We start from the raw sequence: 23,589 nt of genomic DNA on the forward strand, positions 1-23,589 counted from the left end.
CGGTCACTCTGGGGTAGAGGGAAATGAAAGAGCGGATGAGTGTGCAACGGAAGACTCTGAACTTGACCTTCAGCGAGTGTAAGAGGGCATACGAACTACACACTGAGTGGCTGGAGTGTAATCGCTGAAACCAAAAGAAGATGGCCTCTGACTGCACGTGGTCTAACAGCAGGGTCTCCAAAGCGCTCTAGCCAAAACTAAATCTTAAAAGGACAAACCGTCTTCTTGGATTCAACAGATCAGCTATCAGTGTCCCCACCGGTGTTATAATAGATCACCGCACTATTGGCATTCAAGCCAGTAGAATGGGAGTACCTCACAATGACTTCTGCAGGAGTTGTGAAGATGAAGAAGAAATTGAGTCGGTACAAAACCTCCTCTGTGAGTGTTCTGCACTTCAAAGAAGTCGTGCCAAATATCTTTGAAGACGTGGGAAATATGCAAAATGTCTAGTTACTTTCTTAAAAAATTGTATGTGGTTTTATCAACTTAGTTGGGCGATGGAAATCAAAAATAGGTATCACAATCGGCCTTAAGGCAAGACTCTTGGCCTTAGACAAGCAAACTGACTAACCTAACCTAACTTAGAGTAATTTACAACTTTTCTGGTGTACAAAATGGTGCTGGTACTTACACCACTCGGAATGAAGGGTATATTGGAAAAAAGTTTCCGTATTGCCAATACAGTATATTCACATTCGTTATACAAGGTGGCGCAAAATTAATCATCCAATATTGCTTTTGAATAACTTTTTTACAAAATAAAAAAAAATGATTTTGAGTGATGGAAGTCTATATTTTCATCTTTACTACTTTCATTGCTCTTCTGTTAGTATCCCGCAGCTGTCTACTTCACAACTCTCAAATTTGATTGACATTGACAAAAATTATGCATCTTCTGATAGGGTGATTAATTTTGCGCCACCCTGTATTTTATACTTTTTCAAACCACTTGCAAAATGACAAAGAAGAAAGACACAAATTACCAACCAAATTTATGTTTTTCATTCATGAAATGCCGTTAACAAGTCATTTACGTAGATCTTCCGCCCCAAACAACTTTCTCAATGAAGTATTTTGCGATAACCCCATTTACTTAAGAGACTCATTTGCATATTTTAATTAGACCAGCCGAATTGACTTGCGTTTCATACTCAGTTTCACCTGTGTGCCCATGCGTGGCTGATATGCAGAAAAAAGCTAATAGCAGAGAAAAATTTGAAGAAAAAAACGCCTCTTGTAAAAAAGAAAAAGAGAAGCACACCACTTATGTATGTATGCATTTATGTATGTATGCATGAGTTTAAAAAATATATATGCGAACACTCGCCAAATATTGTTTATGAAGTTCACATTTACATAATTTTCGTATATGACTTTGAATTAAAATGCACGATTTTTAATTGCGACCGAATTTAGCCCTGTGCAGCAGCGGCCAACAAGCGGAAACTATAAACATACATACAAACTTTTACTTACGAACAACACACAGCCAAGTTGCATGTGGCAGACTTTCAGTTTGGTAACAAAATTCAATTGATTGACTGCCAATAACAGTGAATTGTATGCTTCGGCTCCCTGTCTCTCGAACTTGACAGGCAGCCAGCCGGGACGGTCTCGGCACGCATGCGCAAAATGATTGTTCGCTTGAGTCCAAAGCAGCAGGTACGTACACGCACGCACGCATGCAAAATGTTTTCATAAAAGATGTGTCGGCGGCACGCAGCAGCAAAAATGTGGAAAGGCGTTGCAAAGAAATTACAGCAGAAGGCTTAATGGCAGTCAGAGAGCGTCAGCATGTTTGGGGCTGAACTTTTGGCGCGATATGCGGTGATAAGATATAGCTTGGGCCGGCTACAGCGATAACTAATTGATTTGCGGCAACAAGCGGAGCACGATCGGCTTTTTTTAGTTATTTTAATAAAAATATTTTAAATTAAAATGCATTACCAGTTTTTTTAACTAAAATATGAAGGTAAATGGATGGTTTTATGGTTTTGATATTTTTATATTTTTTATTTTTTATTTTTTTTATGTTTTTTTTTTAATTTTTTTTTTACTTAACCAACACGCAATAAGCATATACATACATTTATGTACTTATATGCCATGGCTTCAAGTCTTCAACTTATTAAATAGCACTGTGCAGCAGCCAATTGTATGCTTCGTATTTGCCAGTCCGGTTGAATGGCGTTAAAAGCGAATTAATGTTGTGCCTCCATGCGTTATCGCACACTATTTTCGGCTGAGAAAACCCCTACTGAAATTTTTGGGGGAATATTTGTGTAGAGCATTTTAAAAAACAAGGGTCAAAATGACCCACACGCGTAGAAAATATCGGGTAGAAACAATCCCCAAAAATATGCGCCATTAAATTTTATTATAGACAAAACTAATGGTAATTGCGAATTTATACAAGTTTTTTTTCAAATAACTTAGCACTACTTGACTACTCTAAATTATGCGAAATTAAGAAACCTGCAATGCTTTGGAAAACAATAAATTGTGATGCTTGTGCATACAACGGCAGGTATCTTGATATTCCAGAGCTCTTTCTCGCTTCCAATTGGCATACCGCATTCCTGTCTTTTTTTCCTTCCTTTTTGTCGCACAGTGTAGTTTGGTTTTTATTTTTATTATACGAATAAAATTCCTTCTGTCTTACTTTTCCGCTTGAATTTTGCTTTTACCACAAAGTGTAATCTGCGGCATTTCGAAAGTGATTTGGCACGCTTTCGTGTTAATAATAATTAAATCAAGATTATCATCGAACTAACGAAGCGCGCGCACAGCCGAAGCCTTAGGTATTCGCGTATTAAATGTATACGAAATTTCAACCGATTTGTGGGTCAATACTACAAAGGTCGGAAGAAAATGAACGCATGAAAGCGAATAAGCAGAAACAAATTTAAATTAAAATCCAATCAAGTAAAAATAGACACATCACCAAACTTGGTTGCGGCGCATTCGTATGCCGGCAGCCAGCCGCCATATCAATTATTTCAGTAATTTTGCTTGAATACCGAAATTTATCTAAAACAAAGCAAATAAAAGTTGGTGAATATTGCAAACAGAAAGTCGTTTAATTTCATGAATGGAGACATATAGTACATAAACGTATAGGGGTTTTCGATAGGTGCACTCGTATTTTGAGTCTATGACGTCATCATCTAGGGCATGTTTACATATTTGGCATTGAATACTTCAATGCAGATGGTTTTGCAAGTTTTAATTAATTAAAAAAATTAAAACGAAAATGTTTGGTAATTTGATTTTTATTTATATAAAATACTTTCTGTCTTACTTTTCCGCTTGAATTTTGCTTTTACCACAAGGAATAAAAATTAGCGCTTCACCAAATGATAATTGCGCTTTGAAAGGAAATCGCTTTGCAGTTATTAGGCTCATCTTTGATTAACTTGCTTCGAAATCATGAACACTTTCTGCATTGGAAGTTACGGGGAGATACATCAGGGGCCTCTACACTTAGGAAAAGTCAATGTTTGGGCTCGATTTTAAGTTATGATCAGCTTTTATTTCTTCAAAATTGATAATAAATTGAATAAGATTGTGCGTATGTGTCTTCCAAAGGTGCTCCATTGGGAGTATCGTGTCATTCAAGTAAAGGGTGGTTAAGTTTTAAGGGCCGGCGTTGATTTTGAATAAAATACAATTTTTTCAGGAAACTATTGTCATTTCTCTTTATTATGATAATATTGGTATGGTTAAATTGCTCATGGAATAAAATATTGAACCAAATGGTCGCCGAGGTCTCGGCGGCGCACCTCCATCCGATGGTCCAAATTTTCGATGACGCTGAGGCATAATTGAGGTTCTATGCCGTTAATGTGCCGAATTATCTCATCCTTTAGCTCTTGAATTGTTGCTGGGTTATCGATGTACACCTTTTCTTTCAAATAACCCAAAAACAAGAAGTCCAACAGTGTCAATTCGAATGATCTTGGCGGCCAATTGACATCGCCGCGACGTGAGATTATTCGGTCATCAAATTTTTCGCGTAGAAGAGCCATTGTTTCGTTAGCTGTGTGACAAGTGGCAACGTCGTGTTGAAACCACATATCGTCCACATCCATATTTTTCTAATCGCGCCATAAAAAGTTCGTTATCATCTCACGATAGCGAACACTATTCACAGTAACTGCCTGACCGGCCTCATTTTGGAAAAAATACGGCCCAATGATGCCACCGGCCCATAAACCGCACCAAACAGTCACTCTTTGTGGCTGCATTGGTTTTTCGGCAATCACTCTTGGATTATCATTCGCCCAAATGCGGCAATTCTGCTTATTGATGAATCCACTGAGGTGAAAATGTGCCTCATCACTGAAGATGATTTTCTTCGAAAATTGGTAATTCACTGTTGCCATTTCCAGCCACCATTCTGACCATTGACGAGGCTTGAAATAGTCAAGAGGCTTTTGTTATTGATATTGCGCGATATGTATTTTGATTTGAACGCCCGTTTTCATAATAAGCCTGAATAACTTTAACGCGTTGCTCGATTGTGTATCTTTCCATGGTTCAAATTAAATTAATCTGAGATTGAAAAATGTCAAATCAAATGCAGAAAAAACTTGAAGTTTAGGTGTGGTTTACATTTACTCATTATTTACAGATAGCTGAATTGCGGAGCAGTTGCGGCCAACATTTGAAAAGGCTTATCCTTAAAAAATAGATGCCACGAATGTTTCTACACAAAAATAATAAAGATCGCCCAATCAAAATGAATTTTCGGTGTTTTATTTCAATTTAGAATCCTACGCTGATCACTATTTACTTATACTTTTTAGATAACCTTTTCCAAATATTTGAATTCATTTAAAAAGTGACTTAAACCTTAAAGGTATATGTCCTGTGAAATATCCTTTCTAGTCTTTCTAATAAACAAATTTAATATTTTCAAGGCAACTCTTAAATAAGCTGGTTCGGTGTTTTTCTTTTCAACCTTAAAAGCAGAGAGTATCAACTTGAGAACAGCCAGTTCGATTGGGTGTGATTGAAGACGATCTCGGTATTTGCTGCATCCATTTGTTATTTCCTCTTTAATTAAAGGATTTTTTAAGTTGTCAATAATTTGGGCACTCGTCACGTGCCACGGACCCACTTAACAGGGTGTGTAGAGTCTTGGACTGAAAACGTTGCAGAATTTCTAAGTTTGAATAAGGTACTGAGCCCCACAGTTGGATTCCATGAGCCCAGTCGGGTTTGAGCAGAGATTTGTAAAAGATAAGCTTGTTGTCAAATGAGTGCGGGAATTTAAGGCTTAACAGCCAATACATGTTTCAAAATATTCATTATAGAGCTTTCCTTTTAGCAAAGATATTTGTACGACGTTTATCCAAATGAATGCAGAGGCATTTAAAACGAGTAAGCAATGTGTGACTTAAACAGGTTGGTATATTTAACTTCAAAGTTCGAGCAATTTTAACGAAAAACTTTATACTTATATCAATTAAGCCGGACTGATTTCTCATTACTTTTTTTTCTTGACCTATCAGGGAGGCTATGAGAGATATCCAGCCCTCTTCTTAAGTTTCAAAGCGGCTGAATGCAGATGATATGAACAACTTAAATTACCATTAAGCGGCAACCCCTCTCATTGAAGAAAATACTTTTCGATGCATTAGTACAGGGGGATTTAATAAGACCGCAGGTTTTTGTAACTAAAAACACAACAAAATTTGCGGAAGTTAATTTTTTGTGTTTATTTCAACATCAAAATTGTCAATGACTTTTTAGCATATTCGAGGTGATTTATATTGCGTATGATTTTATTATTTAGCTTTGGAATCGTATCCGACTCATTGGCCTAGGCCATACTTTTCGTAGAATCAAAAAAAGAATCTACTCTGACAGCAATGCGGGTATTGGGCTCGTTGTTCTTCGGTTCGAAATTAGTCGGCGAAAACCTTACTTCTCTCTCGACTTCATCCAAATACTTCGATGTTAGGCAAATTTGGGTTCTTGGTTAAAGTGACCTAGAGGAAAACTCGTGAGCTGATGAGTTGATACGTTTCAGTGTGAAATGAGAGGATTGGGGTGCCCTTGAGAATCTGTGGTCTACTCCTCGAAAGATAAGCCTAGCACCAACTCAGCGAGCGCTGGGCTAGTGAGCAAAAGTACAAAGTCGCGAGATCTTTCTGACCACGGGTGTACTTGAGAGAACTTCTTAAGCTAACAAAGCTGCAGCTCTTATTTAGTGGGTGTCCTTACTAGACATTGCCCGCTAGGTGTCCATGCGGTGAGGCTTGGGATTACCTGAAGTTCTTTCTGCAGGATGAGGTGGAATCATCTCAGTATCTTCTTCTCAGCTGCCCTGCTCTCGTCGGACAAAGATATAGACATCTGGGTACTCGCGGACATCAGTATCCCCCACATGGTGAATTTCATCAGTAGCTCGAAGCGGTTAATAAGTACGTAATTAGCCACCCGTTGGTCGTCATCCTCTAATCCAAAGCCACTTCTTCCTTTTTCCATATATTTGGTTCTTTTCCTTCTGTCTCCTATTTAAGTAAATTTAATGGGTTAAAAACTGCATAAAAAGATTGAAATTTTGTTGAAAATTTGTCGAATTTTTATAAATCTTGTGCAAAGTTTGAAACTTTTATATATGTTTAAGATATTTGTTGTAAAACGAACTATATTTTTATAAAATATGAATGAAAATTAAAAACAAAAGAAAAGTAGCCGAAACTGGTAAAAATATTACGTATCCATTTTCTACTCATGCTTGTACCTTCGCAAAACAATGGCCACATTTGGACACGTAGCATGTGACCTTGTTTGAAGACCACCATAACATACTCACGTTCATATGGCTTTGGGCCAGGAAAAAATGCTTGCGTGTTATCAGCTACTTTAACTAGCAATTTACAATCACTTCGAAATCATTTTGCCGTGCTCCGATGACTGGTTGGCGCAAAATGAAAGGCACAGTGTGTCAAAATTGCTTAGTTTTGTTTGAAGAATGTCACGCGTGCGATTTTATTTAATAATACTTAATTATAAAAAATTATGAGAATTAAATTAAATTGTGCAGGAAATCAATAAACAGATAGACTAGTCCATTTTGATATAAAAAATCATAAATATTTCTCAAATTTTCTAGAGAAATCTCTTAAGTCAATCTGAAGGTTTCCTGCCTTTAAAGATGTTTTTGCTGTACTTTGTGCAGTAGTCTATTATGTGAATAATGAACAAGAAACAGTTACGCGCTGAACAAATTGAGATAGACATTCCCTTTAGAAGGTGTTGGTGAGTGATATTTGTACGTCCTAGTCGGAGTCGGGCGAAGATTTGTGGCTGCTGTAGTGTCGCTCCTGTTGGAATAATTGCTTTTGGTCGTTCTGAATTTATGGATCAGCAGCTGTGTTGTTGCGTATGTAATCCATTTCTCCCTTACAGCTGAGTAATCGATACTATCGGCAATCCCGAGAATGTCCGCTGTATCCGGGAGCACACGTTTTCTTTAGAGCCGTCAGTGTAACTAAAATTTCAAGCCTTTTACGTCCCAATAGTTCTTGATGTCTAAGAATAGCACTTGGTAAACAAGTGTAGAGGTGCTTTGTTTTGGATATATGAATAGACTGATGATAAAATTGGATAGAGGAAGCTGCCAGAGTGGGAATCTCGATAAATACATTTATTTTTGCCTTATCTGCAGCTCCGCACATTCATTTCCTGATAGGCAACTGTATAAGTGCTCCCGTGCCAGTACGATTCCACGGTTTCTGTGGCTTATCGACCTTTTTGATCACTGGTCGTTTGACAGTGACCCTTATCTCCGGCGTTCAAAGTACCAGCACGCAATAGATGGTATCACCACTTTGCTATTGCTTTCGATACTGAATGGGGTCTATAAATAGCACTATAGGTCGAACTCAGTGATGGCTTTTTTGAGGAATCTACGAGACTTTTACTACTAGAGTTCAGTGATTGATCTGAACTCAGCTGTTCACAATTTTAATGTTGCTTCAGAAGTATAAATTTTGATAGCCCATAAACAGAGAAACGTGCCCATATCAAGTTTATTTTTTTCCATTTTGGACCACTAAGATGTCTGTCAATATTATTTGCCACATTTTTAATATTTAATTTAACATTTTTTCTTTTTTTATTTATTCACAAAAAATTACTCCTGCACCATAGTGCAAAGCGAGATCTTAAAGTAAGGCAATCTTTACATATTTATTCACAACCTGATGATTACTATGACACTGTACGCTGATTATTACTTTTATTATTTATTTATTTTACTTAATTTCAAACTGCAGATTGCTTTATTATTTTTATTGCCCTCTTGTCAACTTGCATACATACACTTGTGTTCGCGATAATAGCAGCGCGACATTTTGCGAAGTTTTGGCTGCTTGTTTAGGTTAGGTAACGCTGGCTGATCTGTAAAAAGATCTTTCTCTCTCTTTCTTAGACCTCTAGGGTCCATTACGTTGTCAGTGTTCGCGAGTCTTAACAAGCAGTTCAGCCTTTTGTCGGTAATATCCTTCAAGGATAATCCTTCAAGGATAAAAAATATGTTGCTTCAACGCAGTTTTGTCGAGTCCTTCAAAGAGCAGGGCAGTGGTAAATTAGCTGTTCCAAATTACCCCTAGCATTCGTTCCGTTGCTTGTATTACACGCATCGCTCAGGGTTAATCCCATATTGACTGCGTAATGTGAGATGAGACTGTCAGTATTTCGTATTTGCTTAATTTTTATAATTTTTTTATTTTATTTCTTTATAAAAATATAGTTAGTGCACACTACAACAATAACCTCAAACAGAAAGTTTCAAAATTTATACTCCAATTCAATTTCAACTTCAACCAATTTTCATCGAAATTTCAAATTTTCTAGTTACAACTTGTGGAGAAAATTCTGAGTAGGCAATTTTGTTGCACATTGAATTTGAGTAAAGCAAAATTTTGTTTTTTTGCGAATGTTTTTTGGCTGGCGATTGTGTGCATTTAAACAAAATTTCAAGTTTAACAACGTCAACAAAAAGCAAAACAAAACAACTTAACAAAAATTAGAACAAATTTCCAACCTCTTTCATCTGGCATTTTAATTCAAAATCCCATTTTTCGAAAAATTGTAGAAAATTTTATCAATGTTTTTTTTTTTTAAATTCAATATGCTAGAAAATTACATACCCAAAATTTTTCTAAATATTCTGACTAAAAATCAGAAAAAATTTTCAGCCTCTTTAATCTAGCATTTTAATTCAAGATCCCAGCTTTAAAACAATTTAAAAAAAATTCTTCTAAATATTCTGACTAAAAAGTTTGAGAGTTTGCTGGAAACTTATTTATTTTTGTTTCTTTTTTTTAATTTTATACCAAATTTGAAGTTTCGAGTCATATGATGCACTACTATTATTGTGCACACAGGTGTATGTATGCATGTATGTATTTGCTTTGCGTCGTCTTTCGTTTACTATGCACCATCATCAAGGCTCATCAAGCAGCTTGTTGTCATAATTTCTACCTTTAACAACCGGACTGCTTTTGGGTAGCCGCAAAGTCGTTAACGCTGCAACTAAAACAATTTATTATGAAATGCGTGCAGTAAAAAAATTAGCAAAAAATTGCATAAAAAACTGCGAAAAGGGCAGCCGAAGTTGCTATTATTTCGAGCAGAGTGGAGCTTTCTTCGGTGCAGTTGCGCATGCGCAAGCAGACACTAAATAGGCTTATAATTTAATCAGGGCAAGGAGAAAAGTTGTATGAATTGAAAAATGAAATGAGAAAAAATAAAGAAGAAAAGAAAGAAACGAAAAATCAATCGCCACTGTGTTGAGCGACAATGTGCAAATTTACAGCGCACGGTGACATGCGATATTTCAAAATGGGCGTGGCGCATACTGGCTATATGTAGTTATCAATACGCGCTACTTGCCTCGTTCAACGACTTGTTTATTTACATTTCGCGCATTTCCAGGAAGCACAACAAACAAACGAGTCAACCCGAAAAAAGCGCGACACACAATTAACTCGTTTAAATTGCCAAATTATTGGTGATCAAAGGCAGTTTTCGGAGCACACAATTACCAAAATAAAAGAGACAACATAAAGTTGCCAAAAAACCAAGAAAGGATGTGTTGAAAGGCCATTGTTGCTTTGGACTGTGCATAAAGGTGAAAATAAATATGTAGATATTTGAGTGTGTGGCTGTGTAAGTAAGTAAGTAATAAAACTTCAAAGGCACCAATAAACACAATAAAATTTCAGTTGTAAATTGCAATCAACGCTCTACAAAAAGGATTCTTCGTAAAGCTTATTTTCACAACGCTTTCGTATTCTTTCACAGCTCAACATTTTAATGACGCCCAATCGTAAGTGGAAAAGGTTGTATGTGGAGTAAGACTGGAAAAATGGGTAACAATTTAATATAAAATTTTTTTGGTATATATGAATATATTTATGTATGTATACGGGTTTATAGTCAATTGGGTTTAATTTGCGCAGTAAACTCATTAGTGAGCTTTTGAGAGTATAGACGTCCTTTTTTTAATTTCATCTTTGATGCAAAGTACAATGCAGACAGAGCTGAAAAAGTGATTTCAGCTTTAGTGAAATACATATATGGAGGAATCACTGAGACAAATCGGGTTTTAAAAATACTGCATATGTATTAGTAATTGCAACAACCCCATTGTAAAGGTCTGAAATATAAAGCCTTGATGAAGCAGTGATGAAACTTCCTACCCAATGGGGAGGCGTCAGTGACAATTCCCAAATAAAGACTTTTGAGTTTTTTCATATAAAGAGAACCTTCGAAAGAAGGAATATTCACTCCTGAATGGGTGATGATTGCTTAATGAAATATATTGGAAGAGAGCTTTGCTGATGCCATGATGAATTACTTTTATTTTTTTTTATGAATTTCTTTATACTCGTAAGTCAATGGATTATGGATTAAAAGTAAGTAATATTGGTATAGAATTTTCAAAGACTACAACTCTCGTTTGATAAAATTTCTATACAAGCAAATATGTATGTATATATGCCTTAGAGTATAACATGCAGGTAAGGCAACGAAAAAAATGTTCTTTTAAGAGCAACTAAAAAATCGAAAATAAAAGTTGTGACTAACGAAAAGAAGTTATTCTTCAGAATAATTCTTATTGAAAAATGTAAAATTAATTCTTTCAAGTTATTATTGAGAAGAATTCTTATCTAAAAATGCAAAATTCATGCTTTTATCTATGGTAAACTTTTTCAATCTCAAAAGATCCAATAACAGTTATTACTGGCCTATAGTTTATATTATCATATCATATTTGACCTTTTTTTCTCATAAAAACACATCGAGCATTTTTTATAAAACATCGGAATAACTGAAAATTGGAAAAAAGATATTCAAAAAAGTTGTTTTTATTCCATAGTGTTATTTTTATTTTATAAGTGATTTTTTTTTTGTTCAAATTCGGGAAGTAATTTTTTTTACCTTTCAGATCCATTTGAGATGTTTATAAAACTTTTTTAAAGTGGGTAGCACAATGTATATATATATAATTGGCGCGTACACACTTTTTGGGTGTTTGGCCAAGCTCCTCCTCCTATTTGTGGTGTGCACGTCTTGATGTTGTTCCACAAATGGGGGGACCTACAGTTTTAAGCCGACTCCGAACGGCAGATATTTTTATGAGGAGCTTTTTCATGGCAGAAATACACTAGGAGGTTTGCCATTGCCCGCTGAGGGGTGACCGCTATTAGAAAAATGTTTTTCTTAATTTTGGTGTTTCACCGAGATTCGAACCGACGATCTCTCTGTGAATTGCGAATGATAGTCGCGCACCGACCCAATCGGATACGGCGGCCACCGGGTAGCACAATACCCTTCATATAATATTTTATCAAAACCCAATACGGCTGGTCTAATGGCATTTGATGTTTTATTTTGTCGTAAGAACTTGTCATACATATTCTAGGAAATATGGAGAAAAATGGGATTTGGTGAAGTATTTTATATAGTTTTTTTACTCGGCTAAGCCTAAGCCTGGAAAAGAGTTTTGAAAAAAATGCGTTTTGCTACACAATGTTACATTTTACTTTGGGAACACTTTTTTTTACTTGGCTGAGCTTGCAACACGTACAAACTTGAGAAAAAGTAAATTGAAAAAAAAAAAATTCAAAAAATTTGTTTTTGTTACACAGTGTTACTTTTAATTTTGGGGAAAAATTGTTTGCTTTTTGTACTTGGCATAACCTATAACACGTACAAGCCTGGGAACAAGTATGTCAAAAAAAATGTTTGTTTGTTACACAGTGTTACGTTTTATTTTGGGCGCACACGTTTTTTTACTTTTCTAAGCTTAAAACACGTACAAGCTTTGGAAGAAGACTTTTCAAAAGAATTTTTTTGTTACACAGTGTTACTTTTAATTTTGGTAAACATTTGTTTTTGTGCCTGGCTAAGACACGTACAAGCTTGGGAAAAAGTATGTCCCAACAATTTTTTTTTTGTTACACAGTGTTACTTTGTATTTTTGGTGCAGAATTGTTTTTACTTTGCTAAGGTTACAACACGTACAAGCCTTGGAAAAATTTTCAAAACAATTTTTTTTTTTGTTAGACAGTGTAACATTTTGTTTTACGTAACTTTTTTTTGTTTATTTTTTTTGTTACTTGGCTAAGCCTACAATGCGTACAAACTTGGGAAAAAGTAAGTTAAACATTTTTTTTTTTTTGTTACGCAGAGTTACATTCTATTTTAGATATTTTTTTTTTATTGGCTAACCGTACAACATGTACAAGCCTGGGAAAACGTAAGCTAAAAAAAAATTGTTACACAGTGTTACTTTTTATTTTAGGTAACCATTTTTTTAACTTGGCTAAACTTACACCACGCACAAACCTGGGAGAATATAAGTTCAAAAATTTTTTTTTTTTGTTATTATACAGTGTCTTTTTTTTTTTTGGGCAAATATTTTGTTTTACTATACATACGTACAAACGAAAAAGTATATTAAAATTTTGTTATTATTTATTTCTTTTTTTTTGGCAGTTTTCATATCAAAAACAATTTTTTTGTCAATCAATATAAATAACGAAATCCCCAAAACTTAACGGTGCCGGCTTATCAAAATCGGAAATATTATATTTATCAAGAAAGAGTTTGCATTCGGCATAGAATATAATTTCAATGCAACCCGCAACCAAATCACCCTTTCTTACCATTAACCTACTTTATTCGCGTTTTATCTTCTGCACTTTCAGTTTCATGCTTTTGAATAAAAAATCTTATTTTCCTTCCTTGGTAATTCCGCCATGCTTTTGTTATTATTTTTGTTAGTGCTAAAAGCTTTCGTAACGTAACAAGATATCGCGCCGCCCAGCTGTGAGTGGCAAAAGTACTAAACGCAAGGTATAAAAAATTAACAATGAAAAAATGCACCTTTGATATTAACAAATAAAGCCATTGTCGAAAATTGGCTCGAACCTTGAGTGGAGTGATTGTTATCGTTTTAAATGCTATTTCGCTTTTCTTTGCAAAATTGTTTCACTTTTGATATTTTGTTTGTTTCCTAGACAATCGCCAGAACCTTTGAAGGCTTTTTTGTTTATTTATTTACCCATTTGCCTTATAAAAAACTTTTGGCAAAATAAAAAACGAAAAAAAAGAAAAATCCAAGCAACCAATAAACTGTTACGTGTACCAAGCAGCGCCACTGGTGTTGGTTTTTATTGACTTTGCCATGGCAGTCGCTTAAACGCAAAATATGATGTCAGCAGCAAATATTTCCAACTGATATTTGCTTATGATTACAATTCACTTTTGTTGCCTGTGATATTTGCGCTATTTGTTTTTTGCAAATTTATTTCAAATTTTTTCCAAATTTTTCCTTAAGCCTTTTTTGCATTTTAACTTCGCATGCAACACGACGTAATGCGCGCTGGCATGTTGCATGCCATTGAGTGGGGGTACATGCATACAACAACAGCGGCTAGCTGACATCAACAACAACAACAACAATGTACAATAACGACCACAGTAACAGTAGCAACGCAGCAGCAGCAGCAGCAGCAACGGCAGACCAGAGCAGCAAAACTTATTACCAATTGTGGCAATTCGTTGTTTGTGCTGCTCAAGCGCGCAATCGCCATCACCATTGCGAGTACTGGCTGCTCAACTGCGCGAATGTGGCACAAGGCCGGCGAGTTGCTGCTGGCTGCCAAGCGCAATGCATTTGTTCTTTATGAGTGGCGGTGCGGTGGCGACTCTCGCCATGGCTGTTGTTTGTTTTGGGGCTATCGCTGATTAAAGTAAGAACAACATACAAATCTTTTACCAAATGTTGCCACGCTGTGAGTGTTGCATGCTTGCCGATGTTGCTCTTACCATATTATTTTGGCTTTGCGTGTATCTTTTTTTGTTATTATTGGTGTTGTTGGTGTTCTTTATATTGCTAGTGCTGTTTGCTGATGCCCTCAACAATGTGGCGAAATTAATTGCTAGCGCACTCAAAAATGTTGTCATTGCCAATTTGGCCGCGCTCCGTTGGTGCTGCTGATGCGAAATTGATATTTTGTCGATTTGCGATATTTTCTCATGCAAATGTCGCATTGGATTAGGCAATTTTCCAGTGTTTTGAAATAAATATATACACATATCTATGTATTTATAAATTTTTTTTTTTAATTTTTAAATGTTTTTCGCACAAATCTTAAACTGTGATTTGTTGTTTAAGCCGATGTGACTTTAATCGCCGCATGACTAATACTCGTATATAATTTAGCTTGCGGTGGCATTTACTTAGCCAGTAATTGCCGATAAATTGATGGCGTTAGACAGCTGCTTAAGATAAGACAGACTGGGTGTTTTATTTAGACTTAGCAGATGCGTGTAACGAGTTGCGTCACTCTTCCATTACCAAACCAGACTGAACCAAAAAAACTTTTGTTTTTTTAGTTGAATTCCTTGTGCATTAGGTTGGCCCAAAAATCGATTCTTTCTCAAATCAATCGTTTTTGACACTTGTGAACTAAACAGCTGCAGCATAGAAACAGACAGGCAATAAAGCCACATCACTCAAAATAGTTTTTTTAAACATAGTTTTTAAAACAAAAATGGATGATAAATTTTGCGTAAACTTCCAAGCACTCAATTCTACCTTCTTGTTCGTGAATTCCTTAATTTTATTCCACTTATGGGCTTATAAATAAATATTACCTAAAGCTTCAGTTACTCCTAATTCTTGTAGATTTTCAGTAGCAAATCATTTTCACGCTGCGTGCCACTAATTACAGTTTATTCGTCTAATCGATTATCATCAACTGTAATTTTCTCTACTTATACTAAAGTTGCATGTGTCTACATTTACCTCCCTTTACACATGATTTTTTTTCCGGTCGCTTAACTACGTTTACGAATGCATGGCAAATGTAAAAGTAGAAACAGCAGCCAGCAGTCGTTGGAAGTTCTGGCACTAGCAACTGAGAACCGGTATGTGTAGCGCAAAATAAATATGGGGCTGAAAGCATGCACGCAAAAAGGTTTGAAGCTTAGGTGTTTAAAAGTTATTGGATTTCAAAACTCACTACTGAGGAGGGCTAAATTCGATCCGGACAAAACAAAAATTCATTTGAACTGCCTGTTAATTTTTAAATCCAAAAAAAAATCATAGGTAATGAGAGCTGTAGCTTGTAATAGCAGAGAGATGGCCGGAAATTTAGTCTTAACATAGAAAAAAGTGGACGGGGTTGTATCCGATATTATCGATAATACTAGGTGGTGCTAAAATAATCGCCCTATCGCGAGATTTATAATTCTTCCAACTAGCGTCGTACGTCAATCATATTTGACACTCGTAAACTAGACAGCTGTCGAATGCAATCAGACAAGCAGCGGAGAAGAAAATACAAAAATTTAATTTCCAGCACTCAAAATATTTTTTGTTTTTTTAATTTAAAAGTTATTCAAAAACGACAATGGATGATTAATTTTGCGCCACCTTGTATAAATTCAGGATCGCAATGAAGTGGGGTGCAATACCAATTGCGAGTTTTATTCAAGTCGTTATCGAGAAAAACGCATTTATCGAATAGGAGACATAGCATCCTATATTATTTATTTTCGTGGGTTCATTCTTCTTCTCGATTGGCGCGATAACCGCTTACGCGATTTTGGCCGAGTTTGAGAAAGCATGTCAGTCGTTTCCTTCTCGTGCTAACCGGCGTCAATTGGGAACTCCAAGTGAAGCCAAGTACTTCTGTACCTGATATTTCCAGCGCAAAGGCGGCCTTCCTCTTCCTCTATCACCACCAGCTGGTACCGCATCGAATACTTTCAGAGCCGGAGCGTTCGTTTCCATTCGGACGACTTCACCTAGCCAACGAAGCCACTGGATCTTTATTCGCTGCGATATATTTTTATCGTCGTAAAGCTTGTACAGCTCATTGTTCCATCGCCTGTGATACTCGCCAACGTTTAAAGGCCCAAAAATCTTCAGCAGAATCTTTCAATCAAACACTCCAAAGGACGCCTCATCTGTTGTTGTCATCGTCTAAGTTTCTGCGTCATGCGTTAGGACGGGCATGATGATAAGTGGAGCCTGGAAAGCCAAAAATTGTGGATCCGACAAGTCAGAAGAATGGCAGACGGGCGACTTGCGAAAGCAGCAATGCTAAAGAGACCGAATATGCCGAGAACGCTAGGTAGACACCTAAGAAGATGACGTGAGTACTGGAGTTCCGGCTCTCATATGTATGGTTTATATATTTCCGAGTATAATAATAAAAATATATAATATATAATTTTTATTGTGAATCCAATGTTGTTATAAAACAGGACACAGATCTAAATAAAGTTGAAAAAGGAGAGGAAGCAGTTTTAATGAATGGTGAGAGCATAATACAGTCTGTGGTAAATTTAGGCCACTTTGTCCGAAATGGGATAGAAAATAATGAAACGATGTTAAAAGCGATGAATTAAGAGAAACTTAAAATTTTAACAAGGCATTACCTAAAGTAAGCTCGCCTTCTTCATTGCTAAGCTGACTTAAACTAAGCTCCGAGAGCTTCCTTGATTAGATTAAAATTATACTCGTATTACTTTTTAACAAAATGCCTAATAGGTTCCTAAAATATACTGCCTAATTAATGGCGTTGGTGCGTGACTACCATTCGGAATTCACAGAGAGAACGTCGGTTCGAATCTCAGTGAAATACCAAAATTAAGAAAAAGATTTTTCTAATAGCGATCGCCCCTTGGCAGGCAATGGCAAACCTCCATGAAAAAGCTCCTCATAAAAATATCTGCCGTTGGGAGCCGGCTTGAAACTGTAGGTCCCTCCATTTGTGGAACAAAATCAAGACGCACACCACAAATAGGAGGAGGAGCTCGGCCAAACACCCAAAACGGGTGTACGCGCCAATTATATATATATACAGGGCCCGCCATCTATCGTTATGGATTTGCACTAGGTATTATTTGAAGAATGGTAACACTTAGCTGTCATCTGATTTGACAGAAAATTAGTTTTATTCTTCCGCTGAACGAAAATGGTTGTGTATACGCTCAAAGAACGCTGGGAAATATTGCGACATTACTTTGAAAATCATGGTAATGTTGCAGAATGTGTACGAAAATTACGTACGGCAATGGGAAGAAGAAAAGCACCGAATGAAGCGTATGTGCGTTATTTTGCGAAAAAAGTAAGAGAAACTGGGTTGCTTATTGACAAACCAACGCCTCGGAGCTGCGATTTGACGACGTTGGATTATTATCTTTGGGGTGCCGTCAAAGACCAGTGTTATGCCAACAAACCAGCAACAATTGATGCACTGAAGACCAACATACGCGATGTCATAGCTGAAATACAGCCGCATACAATCGAAAATGTGTTGAAAAATTGGACCCATCGTATGGGATGGTGTATTGCTAGCCGAGGCAGCCATATGAATGAAGTTGTGTTCCATCATTAACCGAAAGGATTGTACTTCAAAATAAAAAAAACAGTTTGGAAAAAAAATTGAGTAGTTTCTTTTTTATAGCATTTTTAATTCCGTAAATTTATATGGCGGACCCTTTATATATAAAGAATTTATTAGAAAGATCCACATCATACCATAGACCACTTTTTTCCTTCTCCTATGGTGGCGCAGCATTCGATTCCTTCTTCGTACCAGCCACCATAACAAAAGCAATCGGGTCCTTCACTACTTTGTGACTGTGAAGCTCGTACAGCTCAGTTCTGCAGCCTGTGATATTTACGGGTAATACGTAAAGTTGCATACAATTTTCGCAAAATCTTTCCCTCCAACACTCCAATAGTCGTTTCATCAACTTCAGCTATCATCCCGGCTTATTCCCTTACAGTGGCACAGGGTTGAAAACGGGCTTAGAAGGCATTGTTTTTGTTCGTCGAGCGGAGGCTTGACTTCTCAATTGCGACTTAAGTTTTTTGTTTCTTTCATTTATACATTTGTTCACTTGTACATACATACATATCTACGTACATATGTAGAATCGCACTTAATTTCTTTATAATTCGCAATACCAAAGGAAGAGCCCCGCCTAGCTAAACTACTTGCAAAGGAAAAGCAAACAAAAATGCTTGAATGTAGCCTTTGCCAATTAATTTACGAAAACAAAAACGGATTAAAATTATGGTTTCCTCTACTTTGTATTATTGCCCACAAAGTGTAAACGGAAATATTGAAGCCAGCAGCAACAAATCTACAACAATTTAAGACAGGCTTTTAAAACAAATTAGCCAACGCTCCATACGAGGCATAAGTGAAGAGGGAGAACGGGATTAAGAAGCAAAGGAGGAATTATGGCTTACAACAAAAAAAAAACAAGAAACACAAATAGGTTGACTAAGGTGGCTCAAGAACAAGGCCAATAACAGCTACGGCTACGAGCCAGAGTAAGAATAAGGAAAAATTGGTATAAAAAATTTAAATGAGCCGACATTTGAAATGAATTTCAATGCTACTAACCTACAAAAAGACGTCAACTACAAGAGCAACAACAACATCAACAAGAACGAAAAACAAGCCACGGCAGCCGCAAAACAAATTGCATTGAATTAACAGAAAAATGGCAAGAATATTGCCACAATGTATGCAACAATAGCAACAACAATCTTGCGGCCGTGTGATGGCGGCACTAGTGTTGGAGACAACAATAGTTACAACAATGCCAATGCAGAATGTCAAGTTTGACAATCGACAGCAATAACAAAGCAACAACAACAACACCAACAACAAATGCTGTGAATAACATGCATAGGTAAATGAGCAGCTAAACAAACAAACAAACAGACAGACAGATATTTCGCTGAAGAATTCCAACGAGGTGGAGCAGGAAACGAGCCGAAGACAACCATTCAAGGCTGACGGAAGAGTGGCGGCTGGCTGGCTGGCTGCCTCGCTCACAGAATGAGTGGATGACTGACTGAATGACTGACTACCAGCATGTAGAAGACGCTCCACTATAGGGTGGTGGTTCTAGGCGAGCAAGTGAGGCGCTTCTCTTATTGAAGGGGGGCTAAAAGACATACGAGGCCACTTAACTGATGTACGACATTGTTGACATCGACTCATCGGATATGCAAATCGATTGCAATTTAAAAAACAACAACAACAGCAACACCAACAGAAATTATGCAAAACACGTTAATGCACAAACAACAACAAAATGCTAGCGAAACAATCGTATTCTGGTAGCAGCGGCTAAGAGTGAGGCTGTGTTGTGGTAGAAACCCTGATGCGAAATGCGGTAGATTGAGGTTAGTAAAGTAGGACACCCATTGAAACTCCTTTTGATTCAAGAAAATTGTTCACCTCGGAAACTTATTTGAACCAGAACGCAACTTTGGTAACTTTAGAAGGAGTTTAAAAACTGAATTTTAATATTCCACAACCGCAGGGCTTTCATATCAGGGTATTATTTTGTTGTAGTAGTTAACTAAGCCTTCACAGTGCAGTGTAATCACCGATCGCCTTCGTCTAACTTATCTAACGGTAGGCCCAGGAATCCTGCTTCGGTCCACAGGGAGAGGGCTGCTAGTTGAGTGGGTTTGAAAGGTCTTGTGAATAGATGTCATGTATCATGCGGTGTATCCCCACATGCCAGACATATACTGAGAATAGCGGGGGTCAATTCTGGATAGGTGGGGGTTTAACCTGCTACAATATCCAAACAGTACTTGAGCCGGTTCTCACGAGGCAGCTGAAACATTTGTTTGCAATGGGTGGATTGGATTGAGTGGTTGGATTCCAATAACAGCATTCGGAGGTCGGAAGTTTAGGAAGGTGGTGAAAGTCTCCCGATAAATGTTGTTTAATGACTGTCTATACACTCTCCGTACCAATAATTGCAGCTGTGTGTGTGATCCTGGATCTCGTCGATATAGTCGAAGAGATGTCATTTGATGCGTCTAGGAGGTGGCTAAGGCTCTAGAAAATGTATGTTTGCAGGAGGGATTTCTACGACAGCAACCTAAAATAGCACAACATTTTGCTGTTGTCCTTGACCGGATGCAAAGAAAAATCGTTGTGAAGGTGTTGTAGGTGAGACGTCAAGAGGCATCCCAAGGCTGTCCTGATAGCAGTATTTTGACAGGACTGGAGTTTTGTCCACTTCGCATCCCTAGTGACAAGTGACCAGCAACATTTCTTTGTCTTTGCCCCAACTGCTGTCAAGGTGGTCCAGGTGCTTCCCAGCAATGATAACTGCAGAAGCCCAAACTCTATATAACTATCGCTTACACTCTTTATTGGGTATTTGGCCGAGCTCCTGCTTCTATTTGTAGTGTGCGTCTTGATGTTTTTCCACGGTTTCAAGCCTACTTCAAATGGTAGAAGATTTTTTATAAGGAACTTTTTCGTGGCAGATAAACACTCAGAAGCTCGCCATTGCCCATCGAGGGGCGACCCCTATTAGAAAAAAAACCTTTCCAGCATTTAATATTTCATGCACGGAGAATCGAACATAAGCGTTTCTGGATGATGGTCACGGACCAATCCATTTTCTCATGGCGGCCGCGAGCGATATACCTTCGTAGCATAATCCTTCACCCAACCACCCTATAAACTTTCTCCTCATATAGACGGACTCATCTAGCCAAACCAAATTAATGCCCGAATTCTGTAAGCAGTCTCAAGTCACTAATTGAGACTTTTCGTGGTGAAATTTGATTTTGAGACTAGTTGGTATTCAGTAAGCAATCTCACGTCATTAGTCTCAAAAAAAAGTCACTAATTAGTGATCTACTTCTGAGCAGCTCACAAAACGAAAAATATGGAAGAGGAATTAATTATTTTATATATATTGCAAAAAAAACGCGAAAATGAAGCGAAGTAATATGTTTTGGGTAAAAATTTCTTAAGAACACGAATAATTGTGTATTTATTGACGTTTTAGAAACATGCGTAGACGGATTCTGGCAAGTTTACGCAGCACGGAAGACCCATTCCTTCTGGAAGAAGACGTTTTCAGGAGGTTTTTAAGATTCCCGAAATCCTTCTGCTGGGAACTTATTCAAGATCTCAAACCACTTGACAAGTTTGAGCGGAATTCGAGAATTCCATTTGAACTTCGGGTGGGCTTGATATAGTAATAAAAATATATAGGTAGGCTTTACAACATATTACTTTCAGTTTGTTTCAGTACTATATTTTCTGGCAAATGGCTCCTACCAAAGCGTTATTGGAAACTGCCACTTCTCGGCAATGAGTCAACCAAGCGTGTCGAGATGTATTGAGCAAATTTGCAAGATGGTAGTGGAACACAAACACTTTGAAATTAGTTTTCCCAATGAGGCGGAGCATTACAACAGCATAAAGAGGGGGTAAGTTTTAAACATGGTACAAAATATGCATTTGCACCATTTCAACGGCTTAAAATTTGCAGTTTCCACAACAAATTCGGAATAAAAGGCGTCATAGGTGCTATTGACTGCACACATATTGCAATACTTTCCCCGCAATCTTTAATTGCTGGAGTAGTACCTCATGAGTATATGAATCGCAAGGGATACTACAGCATTAATGTTGAAGCCGTGAGTTTATAAAAAATAAATACTGGTTTATCAACATTTTGTAATGTTTATAACTAATAACCCCATTCCTAGATTTGCAACGACGAACTAATTTTTCAAAACGTCAATGCACGATTCCCAGCATCTTGTCATGACGCCGGTATATGGACAACTTCGCCGGTGAGAATCAAACTCATCAGGGAACACATTGTGGGGGCATTTAAATGGCTTTTAGGTGATTCAGGTTATCCTTTGGAGCCATGGCTTCTAACTCCAATAGCAACACCTTCTTCCGCTAGCGAAGAGATTTTCAATAAAACACATATAAAAGCAAGGAACACAATTGAACGTGCCTTTGGAGTCCTGAAATCACGATTTCGGTGTCTATCCAAAGAGCGCGTTCTTAGATATTCACACAAAAATGCGGCAGCTATCATCTATACATGTGTAATATTCCACAATATGCTGCAAAAACGTGGCATATTCACTGATGAGGCCATGCCACCAGAAGACCCATCGAATGATGAAGCTAGTGAACCAATAAGGTCAACAGAATATTATTCTGAAGGCAGAAGGGCGAGGCAAAATTGCATAAACGCACTTATACTGTAAAACTTTTGTAAAAAATAAAATTCATGAATTATAACATAACATATATACACTTTATTTTATGTATTATTATTGTCTTTATTTACAACGGCTTGCGATAAAGCTAGAATCTAATTGCTCCTTGCTTGTCCGCTTGGTTTTAGAATGTATATCTGTAAAACAGATAATACATATTTTAAAAGAAATTAGGAAATTTATTTTATTTTACTACTTACCCAGCTCGTTCATTTCAACGGATTGTATATAAAGATGCAATTCAACATTTATCGATTACTAATTTTGTTTGTCTCAATTGAATTGTTGATAATCCGATTCAGGTAAAAGGTTTATAAAACAGATATTAAAAATGTTATTTTGTATGAACTTAGTAATATTCATATTTTTTTATGTTTTTGATGAAGAATTTCGCTTGAAAATGAGCTTAAAAAATTACATTACGTATGGAATCGATAAGGGAATTTTTGCTAAACTTTTTGACTATCTCTAGCCGATACGTGCCATCAGCTGACTGTCTCTATTTATTTTCACCATGATATTTGGTGAATTTCTTGTGACTTTCGCTTACTGAATACCAAAATCGTCTCAAGTCACAAAAAGAGTCACTAATTTATAATCTCAATTTTAGTGACTTGAGATGAGATTCGCTTACAGAATTCCGGCATAAGTTTCCATACCTCCTTAGATGACAAGGAGGAACTAAGTTCTGCAGAAAGAGGAGTTGCTTTAGAAGCTTCTTCATTGAGGTAAAACACGGCTTAGGATGTTTAAAGTATTTTTTGCTGATCTTATTTTATTGTTTTGCTGAACAGAATACAGTTTCTGAAATTATCGAAAATATTTTCAGTAGATGCGTCTAAAACAAAGAAAAAGTGGTGGTGACAGAAGTAGCTGATTTGGTTGTCTCTAGAGTCTGTTTCTGAGAGTTCTGGTAGCTTTCTTGCCAGAGGCCCACCAGACCCAGAGCTTCTCTT

The 23,589-nt window shown here is 36.9% G+C and overlaps 1 protein-coding gene across 1 annotated transcript; it reads left to right on the forward strand.

The window, feature by feature from the left end:
- Positions 1 to 21,163: 21,163 nt before the first annotated feature.
- LOC129242133 (putative nuclease HARBI1) lies at positions 21,164 to 22,621 on the forward strand. The gene is made up of 4 exons (XM_054878692.1): positions 21,164 to 21,571; positions 21,630 to 21,820; positions 21,883 to 22,030; positions 22,103 to 22,621. Exons 1-4 carry the CDS (start codon positions 21,398 to 21,400, stop codon positions 22,619 to 22,621), a joined length of 1,032 nt encoding a protein of 343 aa, XP_054734667.1. The 5' UTR covers positions 21,164 to 21,397.
- Positions 22,622 to 23,589: the final 968 nt, after the last annotated feature.

The sequence above is a fragment of the Anastrepha obliqua genome, chromosome 3, assembly GCF_027943255.1.
Source record: "Anastrepha obliqua isolate idAnaObli1 chromosome 3, idAnaObli1_1.0, whole genome shotgun sequence".
Lineage (NCBI taxonomy): Eukaryota > Metazoa > Arthropoda > Insecta > Diptera > Tephritidae > Anastrepha > Anastrepha obliqua.

Coding starts and splice junctions, on each gene's coding strand:
- LOC129242133 (XM_054878692.1), top strand. CDS start 21,398: ATGCGTAGACGGATTCTGGCAAGTTTACGCAGCACGGAAGACCCATTC. Junction 21,821..21,882: donor TACAACAGCATAAAGAGGGG/GTAAGTTTTAAA, acceptor TAAAATTTGCAG/TTTCCACAACAAATTCGGAA. Junction 22,031..22,102: donor ACAGCATTAATGTTGAAGCC/GTGAGTTTATAA, acceptor CCCCATTCCTAG/ATTTGCAACGACGAACTAAT.